The sequence below is a fragment of the Catharus ustulatus genome, chromosome 9 (genome assembly GCF_009819885.2).
Source record: "Catharus ustulatus isolate bCatUst1 chromosome 9, bCatUst1.pri.v2, whole genome shotgun sequence".
NCBI classification, from domain to species: domain Eukaryota; kingdom Metazoa; phylum Chordata; class Aves; order Passeriformes; family Turdidae; genus Catharus; species Catharus ustulatus.
In genome coordinates this window covers 3,359,715-3,377,851 of record NC_046229.1, presented here as the reverse complement: position 1 = coordinate 3,377,851, position 18,137 = coordinate 3,359,715, and the positions used below count along the sequence as shown (strand labels likewise).

Genomic DNA, 18,137 nt, shown 5'->3' with positions numbered 1-18,137 from the left:
GGGGAGGAAAAGAAAAAAAATAAAGAAAATGAGTATTAGAATTGGATGGACTAAAGAATACGCAGGATATATCAGGCACATTAACCAAACATATGGTGCTAAATGAGATATTTTTTTTAAATTGCAAAAAAATTGACATTCCTGGCAGTCTCAAGGATAATGTGACATGGCTGTGATAAATTTAGAAGAATGGGACATATTTTGGCTTGTTCTTGGAAACCTTTTTCTTGCATGCCGACTGTATTTCTTCTTTTATTAACCCATTCAAAGAATGTTTGAATTTTGCTGCTAGAGCACCACGCTAGCGCAACATAAAATGTGAATGATGCTAATTGCTTTGCACTGCCTAACTTTCTGTCATACCCTCCCCTCTTAAAGGACAAAACATGCTTTGGAAATGAGCTGGCAAGCTCATCTTCTTCTTTCTCTTGGTCAATATTAAGTGATGTAATTAAGCTCCTGTTTGCATATTCTTCTGAACTAGGAAGCAGCCATTTTTTTCTTGAGATCTGATGGATGTGATCACTCAAAATAAAATGTGTCATTACAAACCCCAAACAAAACAAAAACATGGTATAGTTGGACCATTCCAAACCAATACATTTCAAAATACCCTGGGAAAAAAAATAAATAAATGAACCCAACTTGTGATAATAATGGCAATCAGAACGATAACAAACAAATAGAGCAAAAGTAGCAACCAATTATCAGCGCTTCAGTTTGTTTTTCTACCCAATTTCCCTGCACAGGGTTGCATTAAAATCTCTATTTTCACATGAAAGCCTCTGCCTCGACCTTACAAAACCCATCCCCATATGAACATGACACTGCTCAGCATTGCCACACTCAAGGTCATTCCTCAGCTTCTTTGTAGCTCCTCAAGTTCCAGCGTTTGGACACAATCACACGAACTTGCTGCAGCTTTAAACCATTTTCCACTGCCTCTGCCCCTTCTCCCTGCTGTGGTTTAGAGATGAGTCCTGCAGGGTTATTTTTTTTTTTAACACAGGGGTAAAAGAAAAGCTGTTTCATTTTTTTAGAAGCTTTATTATCTTTGCCATAACCCTGAAGAGGGTTTGTGGCCAGGCAAAGCAGGGAGCTCCCGAGCCAGCTGAGCCATAGAGTTGAGATCTCTGACCTCTGTCACCTGCCCAGGGCTCAGGTAACTCATGTCCCACCTGGATTCCTGCTCATGGGCTCCACAACCTTGCTCTTGGAGCAGCTCCCCTGCTGGAAAATTTTAATGACCTTCCCTGTGCATAAAATTCACTTAGATTGTCCGTAGTATTTTCACTTAGGGCTGGGGCTGACACTCCTTCGGTGTTTCCATCCCCAGTTCTTCCATCACAGGGAAATCTGGGTCAGCAGCACTGTTAATTCCTCTGAGTGTCCTTGTCCTGAATATGGACATGCCATGAGTTACATCCCACTGGAGCAGAAATTCAGCAGGCTGCACTGGAATATTTCACTGAAACACCTCAGTTCAATCTCCTTTTCTTTCTTCCCCCGAAACTGAACCAATCTTTGCTTTTGTTCCTACTCCAAAGTCCTTAAGACCACATGAAAATAAAAAAAACCAAAAAAATCCAAAAAAACCCAGCCCAGTATTTTTTCTTGCACCATAGTCAGTTCTAAGCTTTGATTTTTAAAAGGTTAAATCTTTAACTTTTCCTGCCATGAGGAAAAAGCCACCACAACAGCAAACCCTGTAGCAAACAAGTTTTGAGGCAGAAAGCTGCAAGTACAACACTGGAACTCATTCCCTTACTTTATTTAACTTACAGAAATATAAACTCCAAAGCCTCACTGAAACCATTAAGACCCAGCAGTGCAGAGTACAAAGTACAAGAAGGCTCCTGCATATTGCAATCAACATCCCAGGGACTATAAAACTAGTCTTATTAAATATAAAGTTAATAATATAGCCCAGAGATAATCTTGTCCAGGCCTCTCTCTTTACTTTTTTAACAATTAAATACTATAAAACACAGAGTAGGAAATAAAATTAAATTACTTTGCTAGTGAAAGTTCAACTTGCACATTACCTGATATTTTGCTTTTCCTCCTGAAACCTCCACCTTTGTTTTGCTATATCCCTATGGATATGCAGAATGCCCAATGGGCTGTATGTACTGGAAATTTTGAGTTTTCAGGATACATTCTGATAATCAGAATACCCAGATGCATCTAGAGCTGCAAAATGTAGAGCTGCAAAATTTGCACACATAGTTTGCATTTATGTGCTGCAAAATTCTTTCATCCAAGCAACTACCATACACAGAAAAGGCTCAGGTTTTAAAAGCCTGTTGCAATGTGTTCATTCCATTAATTTTTTTTATACCACAGCCTTGTTATGGCATCAACAGGAGTTGTTCTTACCCTGTATGCCAAACCAGTCAGATGGGTGCCACACCATTTCTGCCTGTCCATGGCAGAGGTTTCACCCAGTGACAACTTAACTCTGATTTTCACTGGGAGCCTTTGATGCACTTCAAGGGCATTACAACAACTCTGAAATAATTCCAGTGCAGCTTCTAATATCAGGACATAAATACCATTCAGCCTTTAAAAAAAAATTTGAAAGCAAAGGGGAACCACATAAATGTATAACTTTCAAATACTTTTGAAGTCAAAAGAGTGAGGGGAGGAAGAGTTTGAACTCAGAGAACTCCATTCTCTAGTTGTGCCTTGAGTCGTGCGGCACATTTAAAAGATCCATTTGCAATAATCTACTAAACCAAGGAGTGAAAGACAGAACTCATAAAAAAACTGTAAAAATCCAAATGCTCCAGCTATTACAGATTTCTAAAAATAAAGCAGAGTAGGTTTCAGTAGCAATAATAAGCTGCATCTTTTCAGATTTATAAGAAAAATATGGCTGCCTTTTAGTACTCATGGCTCAGAGCAAACCATGGCTGCTTCTGCCTTGGAAAAAAAAAAACCAACAAAACCAACCCACAAATAAAAGTGAGCTTTCAGCTTGCTGTTGTGTTGCATTTCATTTGTCCTTTAAGTGTGTCTAGCTGCTTCTGCACCCCCTTTCACAATGCATAGGCTGTCGTTCCATGACCTAGCATTATTAAATTGCACTTATCAATCATTCTTGCCAGGAATGCCATCGCCAACTACATTAAAGAAGTCAGAGAAGTCTGGTTTCAGCAGTCCCTCGCCTTCGCAGACCTCCTCCCTTGGAACGGCTTTCACACAGCACCATCGACCTGTCATTACAGGACCCAGAGGTGAGGCCCTTCCCGAGAGCCCCCAGAGCCAAGGGTGGCCACGGCACTGCAGGAAAGCCACCGGCGACCGCCCAGCTGAGCTCAGAGCCTCCACACCCCGCAGGGCTTAGGTGTCCAGAGGATGGTTCTGTTAGGGCTGGGCTGCTTTTGGGAAAGCTCCTGAATGACCACTCAAGGTGGAAACGTTGGTTTCTGGGGCCTTGGGGGTTTTTTGTTGGAGTAGGGTGGGGAAAGGGACAGGACGTGTTGCAGGGAAGTGTCTTCTGCTTGTGGCCATCCATCACGTTGGCTCGGTGCAACTGCTCGAGACAGGGACCCATCCATCACTTCTGACCCACGCCTGTCTTCCAGCTCTGTGGATTTCCTTCTGCCACTCGTTTATTCTTGTGCTGCTGGCGTCAGTGTGCCTTGTTAGGGGACTCCTTTGAAGTTGGTTCCTGCAATACTTTGGCTGGTTTCCTTCCCAGTACTCTTCTGACTGACTTTTCCAAGTAAAAGAAATATCCTCTGGGTCTAGATGTGTTTATACATTTTTGTTAGAAAGATGCATTTGCATTTAGCCTAGAAAACTAAATGCAATATTGAGTTCACATTTGAAAAGGAACTCACTTGGGCATAGTAAGAGACACAAATGAATGAATCCTCTTACAAACCTCTTTGGAAGATACAAAAATAGGAATGAATGGTTGTGACACGTTTCTTTCTGCTATGAAATTTTGTCTCATTTAGAGAAGATTATTAAGGAGTTGGTCGAATGGTGAAGCATAATAAGGCATATTAGCAATTCATCCTAGAAATTATTGGGAAGTGTCTCTTTGGCATCAGTGTGGTTTTACTGAGGGCAGCATAAACCAGGAGGAGCCTCTTTGTCTGCACATCCAGGTGATGTGGTGAGAAGTGGTGGAGTTGCACAAAGTTGAAGCAAGGTCAGACTTGCACTTCAGGAGATTTTGTGCTTTGTTAAATCTGCTTATTGTAGTTTGATTTGTTGTGGTTAATCCATAAAAATTACTTACTACCCTTAGACATACACCTACATCCTTAGAAGATATTTAGGCATCTAAGCTCTGTAGAGATTTCCCTTGAAATTTGGGTCTGAGCTGTCTGGCAAATATGTCCTCTTTTAAAAGCCTTGATAATTGGTGATACAAGTATGAATAATATGAAGCTTCCATTAGCATTCTATTCAGTGCACATCAGCTGACTCCCAATTCCTGTCTTTTAGAAGTTCAGCCTTTTAGATTTCAGTTGTTGATTGATTAGTTAATAGGCCTTTCTTTATTTAGCTGTGTTTTACCTCACACTAATTTTTTAAGATCATTGACTGCCTTTGTCTGCCCCTGTTTAGACCCTCTGTGCTTTGGATTCTTGTGTGGTTGAGAGAGGAAATGTCTCAGTGGTGAGGCCTTGTTTAAATCTCATCTACAGTCTGTTTTCACAAGACTTTTTCTGTGCACTGAGGGATTTCCATTGGCTACGTGAGAAGAACATTCAATGGGAGCCAGAAAAGCAAATAGAATTATTACAGTCCCAAATTTTGTTTGTTTGGAAGGAGATGATCTTTACTAACTCTGTAAAGAAGCAACACAGCTTTTAATCATCGTGGTTCCTAACAAGTTAACCAAAACTGTTCTTCTCCAACATCATTTAGAAGGATCTTCTATTTCATGCTCCTTCACAAAGTCTCACTGACTTTCAGGAAAAAAAAATCCCTCTGAATCCATTCAGGCTTCTTTAAGTGCCATCATCCTGAAAAAATCTTGTCCCAGACTTCATTCTTTGTTCTTCTGGGACATTCCTCCTCGGTATTCTTCTTCCACAGCACTCTGGCTGTGTTTATTTCCCTGCTGCAACAATCATTCTGTTAGTAAAGGGAGATATACTGAGATGGATTATTTTCTGCAAATCCAGCTTTGTTCTTTATCCCATCGCCTCTGGCGTACTTTAGGGACAGTAAGCAGAAGAGAGAAGCTTTTCAGGTATCAGAAGTGGCAACATAAAGAGCATAATGCTGTGGTATAAGAGGATATAATTGAGAGATTCACTTCCACCAGTAGTTACTGGGAGTTGTGCCTCTGCAGAAATGATGGTACAGCACACACAGGCTAAATTCCCTCTGGACACAGGTGCCTTATGTAAATGGTCAGGGGCAGGTCATTCCAAGGGGTCTCTGGAAAACAAAGAGCAGGATTTAATCTCCATTCTGCAGAGAGATTTCAGAGAAAGGGGAGTTGTGAGTAAGTAGGTCACCATCAGAGTAAGCTCCTCAGCCAACACCACAATCACAGGGAGGTTCCATCTCCTTCTCATGTTCGTATGTGCAAGTTTGTCACTTGGATGTGTGTATGAGATGCATTTGTAAAGATGATCAAAATAGACAGCAGAGAAGAAAATGTAGACTATTCATGGCAGGTGTTGTCATTGACAACCAGTGATCCATAGCTTCTTGGGAATATTCCCCAATCTTTCACACACTTCCAAACATCCCTTGGAATACACTGCACATCATGCTGGGGTGTCCCAGGGCGCTGAGTGCCCTTCCCTGCGATCCCCACAATGACTCTTTTTGGAAACAAAACTTCCTTGGAGGAGGAGTAAGATCCTCGAAAGGATTTCTGAGCTGTAAGGTGCTCCGCCCAGTGAACCAGTTGGAAAAGCTCTGCTCCCATGGAATTGTCTGGATGTGCTGTGCTGTGGAGGGCTGTCTGCACTGGTGCTGCTGCCAGTGCCCAGCCCAGCTGGGCAGTAGCCAGGAGAGGATCCGAGCTGGCTGACCAGCAGACCAGATGTGCAGCGAGTGCTGGCGCAGGGATGCCAATGCTTCAGTGACTCCTCAGTACTTCCAACAGATGGTGGCAAGATCCAAGTTTCTTTGGTGATAAGCTAGCAAAGTGATTCATGGAGCCTCACTTGATGATGGCAGTTTTTTGGGCATGACTCTATGAATGCACCATATGTCTTCTCTGGACCAGCGTGGTTAGGATTCAGTGTCTGGCAGATGGTAAATTGATCACCTATAGGGTGGCTTTAGCATCACTATCAGTTTTAGAATTTATTTCAAAGCCTTGAAAATTCAAGCAGCCAGATCTCTCTCCTACTCAGGCATACTTTTGTTACCTGCAAATGAGATTATCCTGTGGTCAGCAGAGCTCACCACAGCACTCCAGCACTGCAAAGCCATTGTGGATTGCTGGCATCTCACAAAGCTTCCCAGACCACTTGAACTCCTCACGGACAGTGAAGGATTTAAATATTATGGGTGACAGCAGTATTTACATAAGTGGTTTTAGGCTTCCATGTATTGCTACTTACACTCTGGTGACTTTATAACTGGAGCTGGCTGAAAGATTAAATTGACCACGATCTTGTAAAGCCAGGATGCACAGCAGCCTGTGCTGCAGAGCATTCAAGCATTCCCACAGAATATGACAGTGTGGGTCCTGCAAGCCAAAAAAGCAAGGAAGAAAAGTCAAGGAAAGGAAAAAAAATAATAACAATGAGATGGTGTGTTAGGAAGATAAATGAAGGAGAAACACAATTACAAGAAGCAAGAAATACAGCAGGAAGGCAAGAACCCAAAAAAGGGGTGTGTGAGAAGAAGGGATGAAAGTCAACCAGTGGACTGGTTTCCATTATATTAATTTCCTCCATAATTACCATTGCCACTTAGACTTTTATCAGGACAAGGCCTGCCAGGGGAAAGCTGCAGCACAGTACTCTCTGTTCATGCCAAAGTGGCAAAAACATATCTGGAAAGATACTGTGTCCTTCTCTATCAAAATCTCCACTGGGTCACCAAAAGTCCTGGTGGCTGCTCGCTGTCCTGTCAGCCAGCTCCGAGGGAATCAAAGTGATGGTTCCTGGTGTACATTGTACAAAGACATTTCGTAATGTCCTGTTCTGTACGAGTCGCTGTGGCTGCCTCCTGATGCTGTCAGCTGGCACTGTGGTGTAACCTTCCACTTCCCTCTGCATTTTGACAAAAACAATCCAACCTGACACAGACACCTCAGAGCAAGGGCTGGTGATGTCAGGGAGCCAAGAGAGCCACAGCAAAGGGTGAGGAAGAGGAGGTGAGGCCATGAACAGCACAACACTGACCATCAGACCCGTTTACATGATCCAGATCAGGACAGCTGACTCAGCAGGGGAAGGTTCTGATTTTCTGCACTCCCTTTGGAGTAACCTGGTGCTGAAGGAAAAGCAGTTTCCCAACAGATGGCCTCAAGGTCAGGCTTTAGCCATGACACAATCCCCAAACTGCCACTGCCTGCCACAGCACAGGCAGGGAGGGAGCCTGCAAAGGGTTAAATCTCCAGCTAAACAAAAGTCAGCCACCGTGTAATTAAAACTCTACCTTTGTTGTATTGTCAAGAGTTAGCCTGTGACATAGGAAATATTTAAAGGAGCAGGCTGTTCAGCTAATTTGTGTGTGAGTGAGCTGCTTAGACAGTCCTATCCTAAATTAACTGTAAGACCACCCAGCGAGCTGGCCTCATAAAGGGCCACGATTGCTCAGCTTCGTTCAATAATTGCTAGATAAATGCATAACTAAAACCTCTATTACACTAATAATTTGTACTGAGATAGATGTGTGGGACACCATGCTGGGTTAATTTGTCATCCCTGCAGCAAACTTCTAAAGAGGGCTCTTTTGCAGAGGAGTTGTGTTAATGTGTTGCTCCAGTGAGGACATGTTAGAGCAACAAGATGACTTGGTCGCTTAATCTCCTAAAGAGGCAAAATGCCTGGAGGGGAAGTGCCAGAAAGAAGAAAGAGGGGTGATTAACACGGTGGACCCAGATTTAAACTCATCCTGACAAAAGGAGCTGATCTAACTGAGCAAAAGAATGAGGAAAAAAAAAAAAAGAGGGGAGTGTTAAAAATACTAATAGGATTTCATGCATCCCTAAAAAATAATATAAAAATAAAGTGCTGCAGGAACAAAGTATTTTGCCCATGCTTTTCCTGATGCTGTGTTTGGTTCCTTTGCTCTCTTTGATGTACCCGTGGAGTTAAACTATATGCCTTAAACAGTGCAGTGAACTATAATATTTTTATCTCTGCTTTATGCTAAATTCTTCTAGCTTCAGACACACACAAAAAGCACATTATTGCTTTAAATATGGAACCCATGTTTAAGCATCAGAGCTCTGGATTTTCAACCTCCTCTATTGACAGAACCATAAATCATGTTAAAGTTAAGTGAATTACTGTAGCGTGGAACTATAGCTTTAACAATGTTTATGTAGTATCAGCTTACCATCTACAGAATGAAAGGGAGGAAAAACACTGATATTAGAAATGGGAATGTGGAGTCCTATTAACTTAACAGCAATATATCACTCCAAAGTCACAGATTCCATTACCATGCCCTTTTTAGTATCAAAGCAGAATTATATCATCACACACATAAAGGTTGTAGTTTTTAAGAGAATTTACATTTCTATTGTAAACTTATCAACTGCATTTCATTACAAGAAAGACATGATATATTCTCCTAGCAGTAGTTTTTATCTTATGATGAGAATATATGAGAATGCATCATGTGTATTAAAAGTAATAATAATATGCAGAAGTTGACAGCATTTGATGTGAGGCAGGAATTCTACAAATATGTTGAATTAGAGTCTTTTTGACCTCTAGCTGTAGTCTTGGAAGGAAGGAGTGCTTTCTATAGGTCTGATTTTTATTTCTGTCCCCATGTAATCAATTCTATAGTATTCTGATCTCCCAAAGGCAGCAGAATTCTGACATGTTTTAAAACATCCTGCTCGAAATAGCTAACTTAACTGGCCCCCTGCCCGTGCCAGAATCTGGAACCAGTGCTCAGTTCAGCTCTACAGGTTTTCAAAAGCAGCCTGGAATACTCAGCAGCCCAGAGTGCACCAATAAACCCTGAGCTCAGACACAGCCCTGAGCATATTTGCCTTTTTCTAGGAGCTCCCTGGGCCTTGGCAAACTGTCCTCCTGCCTCCCACTTGCTACTGCAGAATTTCTTACAGCCAGAGTGTTTCTGAACAAAGGGTCCAGGTGCCTTGTACCACTCAGAGCAGCAGAGAAGGGCTGAGAGCCAGCCCTGATCTGGAGATACCAGGGCTCTGTTCTTTCCTGCAGTGCTCAGCTGGCCAGCTGCACTTGACTTGTGGAGCTGGGAGATGGATAGCCTGCATGCCAGCCCATCTTTTTGATGTTCATGGACAGGAGCAGACCCTCCATCCATCCTAGCTAGGGTGTTTCACTACCTCTTGCATTGGTCAGCTGTTTCTGTTCTATTTTAAATTTTTCATCTATGTCTGTCTACAGAATGTGGGAGTGAGTGATACCTAAATTTTACCCATGCTCAGAGGGTAAAGCCTGTTTGTGTTCTCCAGCTCCATGATTTCCCAGCCTTGACACTGCAAATGGGAATGTGAGATGGGAGCAGTTTGCATTTTGCTCATCCTTGGACCTGACAAACGTGTTACTAAACAGCCCCTTTGCACCATTATGGGACTTAACAAATACCTAAATTTTCCAGGGATGTGAATTCCCTTCCAAGGGCTTATCCTAGCACTGGTCAGTCCTACCCTCAGCAGCTCAGTATTGAGGTAGAACCAGGTTTTGCCAACCTGAGTAAGAAATTCCTCTACTTTTATCACCCTAAAGTCTGTTCCTAATGGGCAGTAAGAAAAATGAGGACTTTCAGAAACCTTTGCAAGTGTTACAGGGAAGCAGCTCCCATTGAAATTCAAAAGCAGTTAATGAATTCTCACAGGACCTCTGCAAATCCCAGCCCAAGTTTCTTAATTATTTTTTTTTCTTCTTGTTTGGGTAACTGCTTTCATCACCAAAATCTGTGGGCTTAAAGCTATTGTTTTAGGCTTCCATTCTTTACCTCTTGTATTGTATTATACACAGAAGTGTAAGTTCCTTTCAACAAATTTGGATTATTGCCAGATCTCCTTATTAAAAAGTCACTCTTCATATTTCCGATAAACACAGCTGTTTCATGGTGTTTGAAAGCATTTCACATCAGCCAGCATGGTGACTTAGCCAATTAGTCCTCTAATATGGTCAATTTTGAGAATAAGTACCTTTGGGGTACAAAGGGTGGGATCCATCTCGCATAATTTGAACTGGCATCGCTGGAATGGCAGGAGAAAGTTTGCAGCACTCAGGGAGTTAAAGCGACTTAGAAGCCTGACGTGGAAGTCTCTAGCAGAACAAACTGTTCTCTAACATTTCCAGGGAAATGACTTTTCAGAAAATACTTTCTTAATTGTAATGAAGCCAATTATAATGGCCTCAAAAACAAGCGGATAAAAAACGATCCCGTTTCATTATGGTTCTAATGTTACTATTTCTAGGAAGGCTGATCAATGTTTAATGAAGTATTAGTAAACTTAATTATCACTTTATAGAGGAGGTATCTGAGCACTGTGCCCTGATCCAGCTGATGGACCAGCCCCTGTGCCTGTGAAGGAGCAGGGGTTGTGATTCCCTGGAGCAGCCCAGGGTGAGAACACCTTTTCCTGAGCAGCACCAAATAACCCTTTCAAAAGACTTCAAACGACTTCAGGAAGAAAGAAATTCCATCCAGTCCTGTGAGCTTGAAGGGGTTGGCAGGGTTTTTTTGCAAGAGGAGATGGAAGGTGGATGGATCAATATGTGCCCCCATATGTTGGGCTGTGCTGGTGGAAAACCTGTCTGAGCACTGTAGGTGTCCCTTCACCATGTCAGCCAGCACTCCCCAGGAGCAAGGATCCCAGGGCTCTTTATTAGGAGCTGCTCCTTTGTTCCAGGATCCTAAATATCTGAAGAAAATCTGTAACCTGTTTCAAATTAACTGATCCTTTATTATCTCATCACTCTCTGGGGCAGAATTCACAATTTTGGCTCTTCTTCAGAGCCTCGGCCATGTGCAGCACTCACCTAATCAATGGCTGCAGCTTATTTTATTGGTTACTTACTTTGGTATTGGCTACTACAAATCAAGAAGGGGAAAGGCAAGACAGAGCTGCATAATCAGAGGTTTGAATTCAGCATTCTGAAAAACCCTGTGACTTCTGTGCTGCACAGCACCACGAGCTCATAAAACACTGAGGAATCCAGTGTAGCACGCAACAGCTGTACTGCATAATTACTTGGCCCAATAGCAGCAGTTTTAAAATACTGGTATATCTGTTGCAGGCCACCATACATTATCATCTCATTTTCAATAAAAAGTCTGGGATGTTTCAGACGAGCTTCAATGGAATTAGAATCATGTGTGCTTTGAAATATTTATGCTTGCCTTGAGATGGAAGCATAACTCCTGCCTCCAACCCCCACACAAAATAACAGATTTCATAACACCAGAGACTCCAACTCCCCCATACCTACAGCAGGTAGAAATGAAGTTCTGATCTTGAGAGTACATCTTTTCATAGATTGTAGAAGTCATATTTTATGTCATTTACTGAGGTCAATAATAAAATATAAATGTCACAGGCTGAAAGACGCCAGGAGAAATATGGTTTGGCAGGATGGAGCTGCTTAGGGATACATAAATAATAAGTCAATAAGTAAATAAATAATAGACAAAGACCTATTTTATCTTCCATTTGAAGATCTCAAAGAATTTACAATCTCTGATTGAGACTTGTAATACCCCATCAGAAGCAATAAGAGCCTTTTCTCTTACACAGGGTAATTTCCATCACTGTAGGTGTGGATTTAGGAATTAAAGACTTTATCATTTTTATTAAGTCTGAAAATCATGACTGAAAGGACCCTTGGCCTTTTTAGAGGCAAACAGGGAAAATAATGACCTGCTTCATTACCCCTTGTGCTTTAACTGATTAAAAATGCTTGTGAGGGCCCCTATATTTGGAAACACGGTTTTGTTCTGCACTCAGAACTTGTTGGAGTGGCCAGTTTTGCACTCACCAGAGTTGCTGACCACAACACAGCTATCAGAGTAATGGTCTGTGTCTGGGCCAGCAGATTTTAGACTTTAACATTTAATTCCCTCTCTGTAGTATCAGGCAGGCACATTTGTAATGTTGATCAGTTTAATAGTAGTGGTTTTTCTCCTCTTATCAAAGAACCCTTTCTTCTGGCACTTGAGAAATTTGCTATTTCCTAGTCAGAGTCTGCAAAAACAAACCTTTGGAGATCCTTATTGCACTCGTCGCTTCTTATGCTAAGAAGAAAACGACCCCTGCACATCACAGGCTGAGGAATGATGCCAATTTTCTTGTTTCCCTCCCCCAGTCCTTCAGATCCAGCAGGAAGCCCTTGGAGATGGGCTCAGGAGTTGGCCAAGGCTCCAAAGAGGAACCACTTTCCACTTTCTCCCTGCAACACTTTGCCTTGCTGAATTATTGTTGAGCATTTCTGCGTCTGCTTTCCTCCTCTCTCTCTCTTTGGGCAGGTCCCTGACACACACTCTCCACTTTGTTTTCTACCCTGACATGCTGAGGAGGTCAAGGCAGCAGAGAAAGGCTTGCTCCTTACATGCCACTGAGTATTTCTTTCATCTTTCTTAGAGCAAATCGAATTATTAAATGAAGAGCCATGCTTTGGAAAAGCTAAATACAGTGTTGTCTCAGGCCTAGCTTTGAATTCCCACATGTTCCCTGGATTCAATTCTTTATTCCTTCTTGTTTGAGATGCATTTCAATCTCCTTTTCACCCAGCAGAACAGAAATGAGTTTGTTCCCAGATGTGTATAAAGGACAGTGCAATCGCATAACAATTTCAAATAGTATTCAAAGAGTTGATACTAAAAGGAAATTATCTTTTTTATATTTCAGAAATTCCAATTTATTTCTTACTTAATTAGATGTTTGTCACATAAATGTCCATTTCTCACTTTTATCTTCATCCTTCATATTCCATCTGTCACACAAGGAAAGGGGGAAATACAAAAGCAGATGCAAAGAAAGGGAGGAAGACAGAAATACTGTAGGCTAATAAAAATTTTGTTGGAGTCAACAAAATGCTGGCTGGGACCTACCTGACTGAAGGTGTGTGTGTAGAAGGCAGGGGATTATTTTGGGGTGAGGTGGCTCCTTGGACTCTGTTTAGTTCCCTGTCCACTGTAATAATTTGCTCCATGGTGGTCACTCACAGTTACTGGAGGGAATCCCCCATTACCTGCACCTGTGATGTTTCTCCTCCTATTGGGAATATTTTCAACAGAATTAAGGGGAGCAGAATTGTGGAGTTAATGTGGATAGAGGGGAGCTTTTCATGGCAAGGACAGGAGTTTCACATCCATCCCATACCAGCACCCCTGGAATGAGTGCAGCTCTTTTTGGTGGTGGTGTCAGAGCAGTAATTTCCTATCCTGTGGTGGAAAGGGATGTGTCCAGAAGGGCTGCACAGCCAAGCCTTAATGAATGTTTACAGGAAAATGCAGTAGTTTCCTTGCTGCTGTTTCTGAGTTCACGTTTTATCCACATCTTCAGGCTCTTGAGTTTGCTAATGGTTTAATAATGCTTAAGGAAAAAAATTATTAATAAAGTGTCATATTATTAAACTGGCAATGAACAAGAGTAAGAAGCTGATTTTAGCTTTCATTTAACTGAAGGTTTTTCATAACATTCATCATGAAATGAATGTTTGCTCATTTGTGTTTGATTTTAGTTAACTTTCCTGCATCTCTCCAATTTTCCAAAAGTGCCAAAGGCTTTTTTTTTTCTTCTCCTCTTGTATATTTAAATTACTTCCAAGCCAACATTTGAGTTTCTGTAGGATTTTCCCTCCCTTGCTTTGCCTTTACCTAATTGGTCATGTGCAGTGTACGAGCACAATCCCTGCACATGGACACCCCTGAAATATTCCTAGGGTAACATGGCAAGGGAGCAGCAGTGACTGTTTGGTGAGGAATAAACAGTGATTTACAGATGAGCTTGTGTGCAACCAGATTAATTGGTCATTCTGAAGGAAGAGTGAATCTCATTTTTAAAGGGAGAATTCATGGCACTGAAAGTGGCAGTAGCAGCTACCTGGTGGTGACAGCTAACAATGGAAAGCACTGTTGGGTATCAAGAGTCCAACCCAATTTATTTTGGAGGCCAAGGAACTGGGCAAAGGTGTCACATAATGTAGGAGAGCAAAAGGCTCTGGAGCTGCACTTGTAGTTCTGCTGAAATCAGCTGAGGGTAAAATCGGTCATTGCCAATGGGCTTGTGTACATCACACCTCTGCACCTTCTCTGGAGTGCATTTTCCAGCTGGCTTGTTGGCCCATAAATTCACCAAATTAAACTTCATCCCCGAGAGCGAACTGGGGGCTTGCTGAAGATTCCAGCCCAGCGTTATTCAGGAGAAATGTAAATGTAATTTGCCAAACGATCTCGCCACTTTGTGCATGTTCATTAAATGAAAACACGTTACTTAAAATAAATGTTCCTGAAGTGAGATGGGAAAAAAAAAAAAAACCCTCAACAACAAGAAGTGTTAGACCATTTTAAAATTATCGACCGTTTATACTACAATGTGAAATGGATTCCTATGTGCAAATCCAAGTTACATGAAATGTCAATTAAATCAACCCTAATTTCCCAAATACATTTTTGTATTGCCTGATTGATGAGGGCTGCTCTGAAGGTGATGAATAGTTTTCACTCTCACAAAGGACTGCTGATTCCTTTCTACGTGTCCACTAAAAACACAGAAAATCCTTCACAATGTCTGGCTCCATTTGCTTCCAGGATCTAGATGAAGTGAGTGTAGGACACAATGTGGTCTAATATATTAATTGATGTATAAACAATACTGTACATTTAAAAACAAACCAACAACAACAAAAAAAAAAAAAGATACTTAAAACGACAACAGATTTAAACTGTTTTATTTTTCCAGAGGCAAAACTCTATATAACGTCTTTGTTTTCTTTCCTATAGCAAGTCCACATGCAACACCATCGACTCTTCATTTTCCAACATCACCCATTATTCAACAGCCTGGGCCATACTTCTCACACCCAGCAATCCGCTATCATCCTCAGGAGACTCTGAAAGAGTTTGTCCAACTTGTCTGCCCCGACGCTGGTCAGCAGGCTGGACAGGTGGGGTTCCTAAATGTAAGGAAGCCGTTTTTCTTTCTTCAGAAGTGTTTGTCCTTTGTAAAAATTAACCACGGGGTTATTGATGGGGTTATTTTAACAGCATGTCGCCTGCAGGAGCACACCTTGAATAGCTGCTGGAAGGGAGAACAAAAAAAATAAAAATAATAAGAATAATAATAAGAATGCTGTGGTGCAAAAGTACTTTAAAAAACAACAAGAGACCTCCCCAAAAAACCACTCGACCACATTGTGGTGAAAGTAGCTTAAGGTGTCAGAGAAGCTGGTGCTGCAGTGACCTGCTGGGTCCCCCCACAAACAACTTTGCTGCATGTGTTGTAACCCTTGTGGAACCAGGGTTAACAAAATATGAAGGCAGAATAATTTTTATTAATTATTTTTGAAGTTCAGGGGAGAGTGGGGGGGAAAGAGCAGGAAAAGGGAGGGTGAGAAACAGATGTTTCAGATCAGCTAAGTTCATTAAAAAAAAAAAAAATACTGCCTTATAGCACTTTAGATCAAGTTGACCAGTACTTGAACTCAAGATGTTAAAAGTACAGTTTATTATGGTTTGTTATTTCTGTAAGCAGTTATCTTTTCCCCTTATCTCTATGAAAAATTAAGCAGAGTTCCAAAGCTTCAAATAACCATTTTCTTTTTTTTTTTTAATCAAATAAAGTGAATCATCTTGCTATTATTGAAATAGCATTCTGGACGAATGCAGAATTTATAAATTTTATGTAAATCAAATCTAAAATAATGCTCTGAATATTTCATGAAATGTAATTCATGTAACTTTTTCCAGCCAATGAAGTAATAACTGGCAAAATTACTGCTTCTCTCCTGACATACTGAAAGTGTTAATGAGAATTAGTTTAATTATTAGCATCTAATTTATTACACTTATTTAATAAGCTGTATTGTTCTCAGTGTTTTCCTTTCCCCAGCAGAAAAACTGACTCTACTCATTCCAGCCAGTCCTGGCTTTGAATAATGTCTGCAATATGTTAGCAGATACATTTATGTCTAGACAACAAATCAATACAGTGCTTTTCTTTTTCCTTGAGTATTCATTTGCTTAATTTATCCCAAACCATTCAGCATTATGAACTGTTAGCACAGTCACAATGAACAGGCAGCAGGGGTCTTCTTGGCAGGGAAGGGACCTAATTGGGAGACAAGATAGTGTTTGAGAGATGTCACTAATATATTAGTTTATTAAAGGTGCTGGATGTTGGAAAAATAAATATCCCTGAAGGATTGCTTCTTGCTGCAAACTCTAGTAACTGCAGTCTTTGAAGTCTGTGGGAGTGCTGCTGAGTTAAATGCAGATGAACTTGAGTCTTATTTATCCCCTGAACCATTTTTGCTCTAGCACGAGTGTGATTTGCACCTCCACGACTTTAAGGCCTTTTGTCAGTGCCAAAGCAGGTGAAATGAAAATAAAGTCCCAAGTGTTTTGCCAGGATGAGTATTTTGTCCCCGGCAATTCAGGCTAATGGAAAACCTAACAGGAATTAAAATATTATTTTCTTTAGCAGTACTTAGAATATGGATCTGTGCTTAAAGCTGAGCTTTTATCATCAATGGAAAAGCCAATGTTCAGTGCCAGAAGAGCTGCAGTGAGATCAATTTGTAGAGTGCTGTCGAAAATGATCTCATCATTTTTGTCACTAAAATGGAACACCTGATTCACAGCCTGTCCTACTTTCTCTTTATAATGGTATTTGGCATCTATCTGTATGGTTTTCAAGTGTCCAGGCTGGGTTACATTTAAAATGTAAACTTAATAAGCTGGGGGGAGGGTTGGCAATGTTTTTCTAAGCCTGGTTCCTGTTTTTGTGATACTTGAAAACACTTTTACTTATGGACACATTTTTCTGGTGATTAATTGAAAGACCACACTCATGTAGCTGATCCCCTTCAGCCTGTGACTGACCACATCCCAGACTGAAGGGAGGGTGGATTTTTCTCCCAGTGTGTAAAATGAAGCTGTTCTAAGTTCAGTGATTTCTCCATATGATCCTGATGGCAGCCAAACCAAGAGCTGCACTATTGCTAACTCAAAAGGGATGTGGGAGAGCAGTTATTTTAATACACACTCATTCATTTTCCTGTAATGAGATATCAGTATGATTTTTAAGACCACCAAAAATGCTTGTTTTTTCTCTTAATGAGCAGTATCTTTAAGAAATTTGCACTCAAGTCCTAGACACTGATATCCTGAGGGTATAGCAGAGGCAAGAAACTGGGGGATTTTAGGGGTCAAAAATACTGCTTCACCTCTACTGAGCATGGGTTAGTGCTGCAGGAAATGTAGAGAGGAGTAGAATTTATTCCAGGACAGTTTAATCTTAATTCAGACAAGCTGCTAATAGGACAAGTGTTTAAAAACCAGATTTTCCATAGTTTCACAAGGTTCACAGTTTGACACAAAGTTCCTTGAAGTCCATGGAGAATTTGAGCCAGCACTTTCTTTGCCGCCTTTCAAGTAACTGTAAATGTATTGCACATAGTTTTTAACTAGATTGTTTTTACTGGAGGTTCCTAGAAGCTGATTTTTAGTGTAATTTTTTGTCTGTTTGCTTGTTTTTCGGCAGCCCAATGGTAGCAGCCAAGGCAAGGTGCACAATCCATTCCTTCCTACCCCAATGTTGCCACCACCACCTCCGCCACCAATGGCTAGGCCTGTGCCTCTGCCAGTGCCAGACACAAAACCTCCAACCACATCAACAGAAGGAGGGGCCACCTCTCCCACTTCTCCAAGTAAGTACAGACACAGCGGGACCCAAGGGCTACGGCGCTCGGCGGTGCAGGGATAAGGACTGCACACGTCTTGGGAAGCAGGAGAGCTCTGCTCTC

The 18,137-nt window shown here is 41.4% G+C and overlaps 1 protein-coding gene across 11 annotated transcripts in view; it reads left to right on the top strand.

Annotated features, from left to right (window-relative positions):
- NFIA (nuclear factor I A) overlaps positions 1 to 18,137 on the top strand; it is a 248,099-nt gene that overhangs the window by 192,531 nt on the left and 37,431 nt on the right. For 5 of the 11 annotated variants that reach the window (XM_033067027.1, XM_033067022.1, XM_033067024.1 and 2 more), the window contains 3 exons: positions 3,111 to 3,239; positions 15,115 to 15,293; positions 17,876 to 18,041. In XM_033067027.1, the coding sequence (XP_032922918.1) occupies positions 3,111 to 3,239; positions 15,115 to 15,293; positions 17,876 to 18,041 (474 nt within the window). The remainder of the gene's footprint in view (positions 1 to 3,110; positions 3,240 to 15,114; positions 15,294 to 17,875; positions 18,042 to 18,137) is intronic. The other 6 variants (XM_033067031.1, XM_033067029.1, XM_033067028.1 and 3 more) reach the window with 3 other exon arrangements.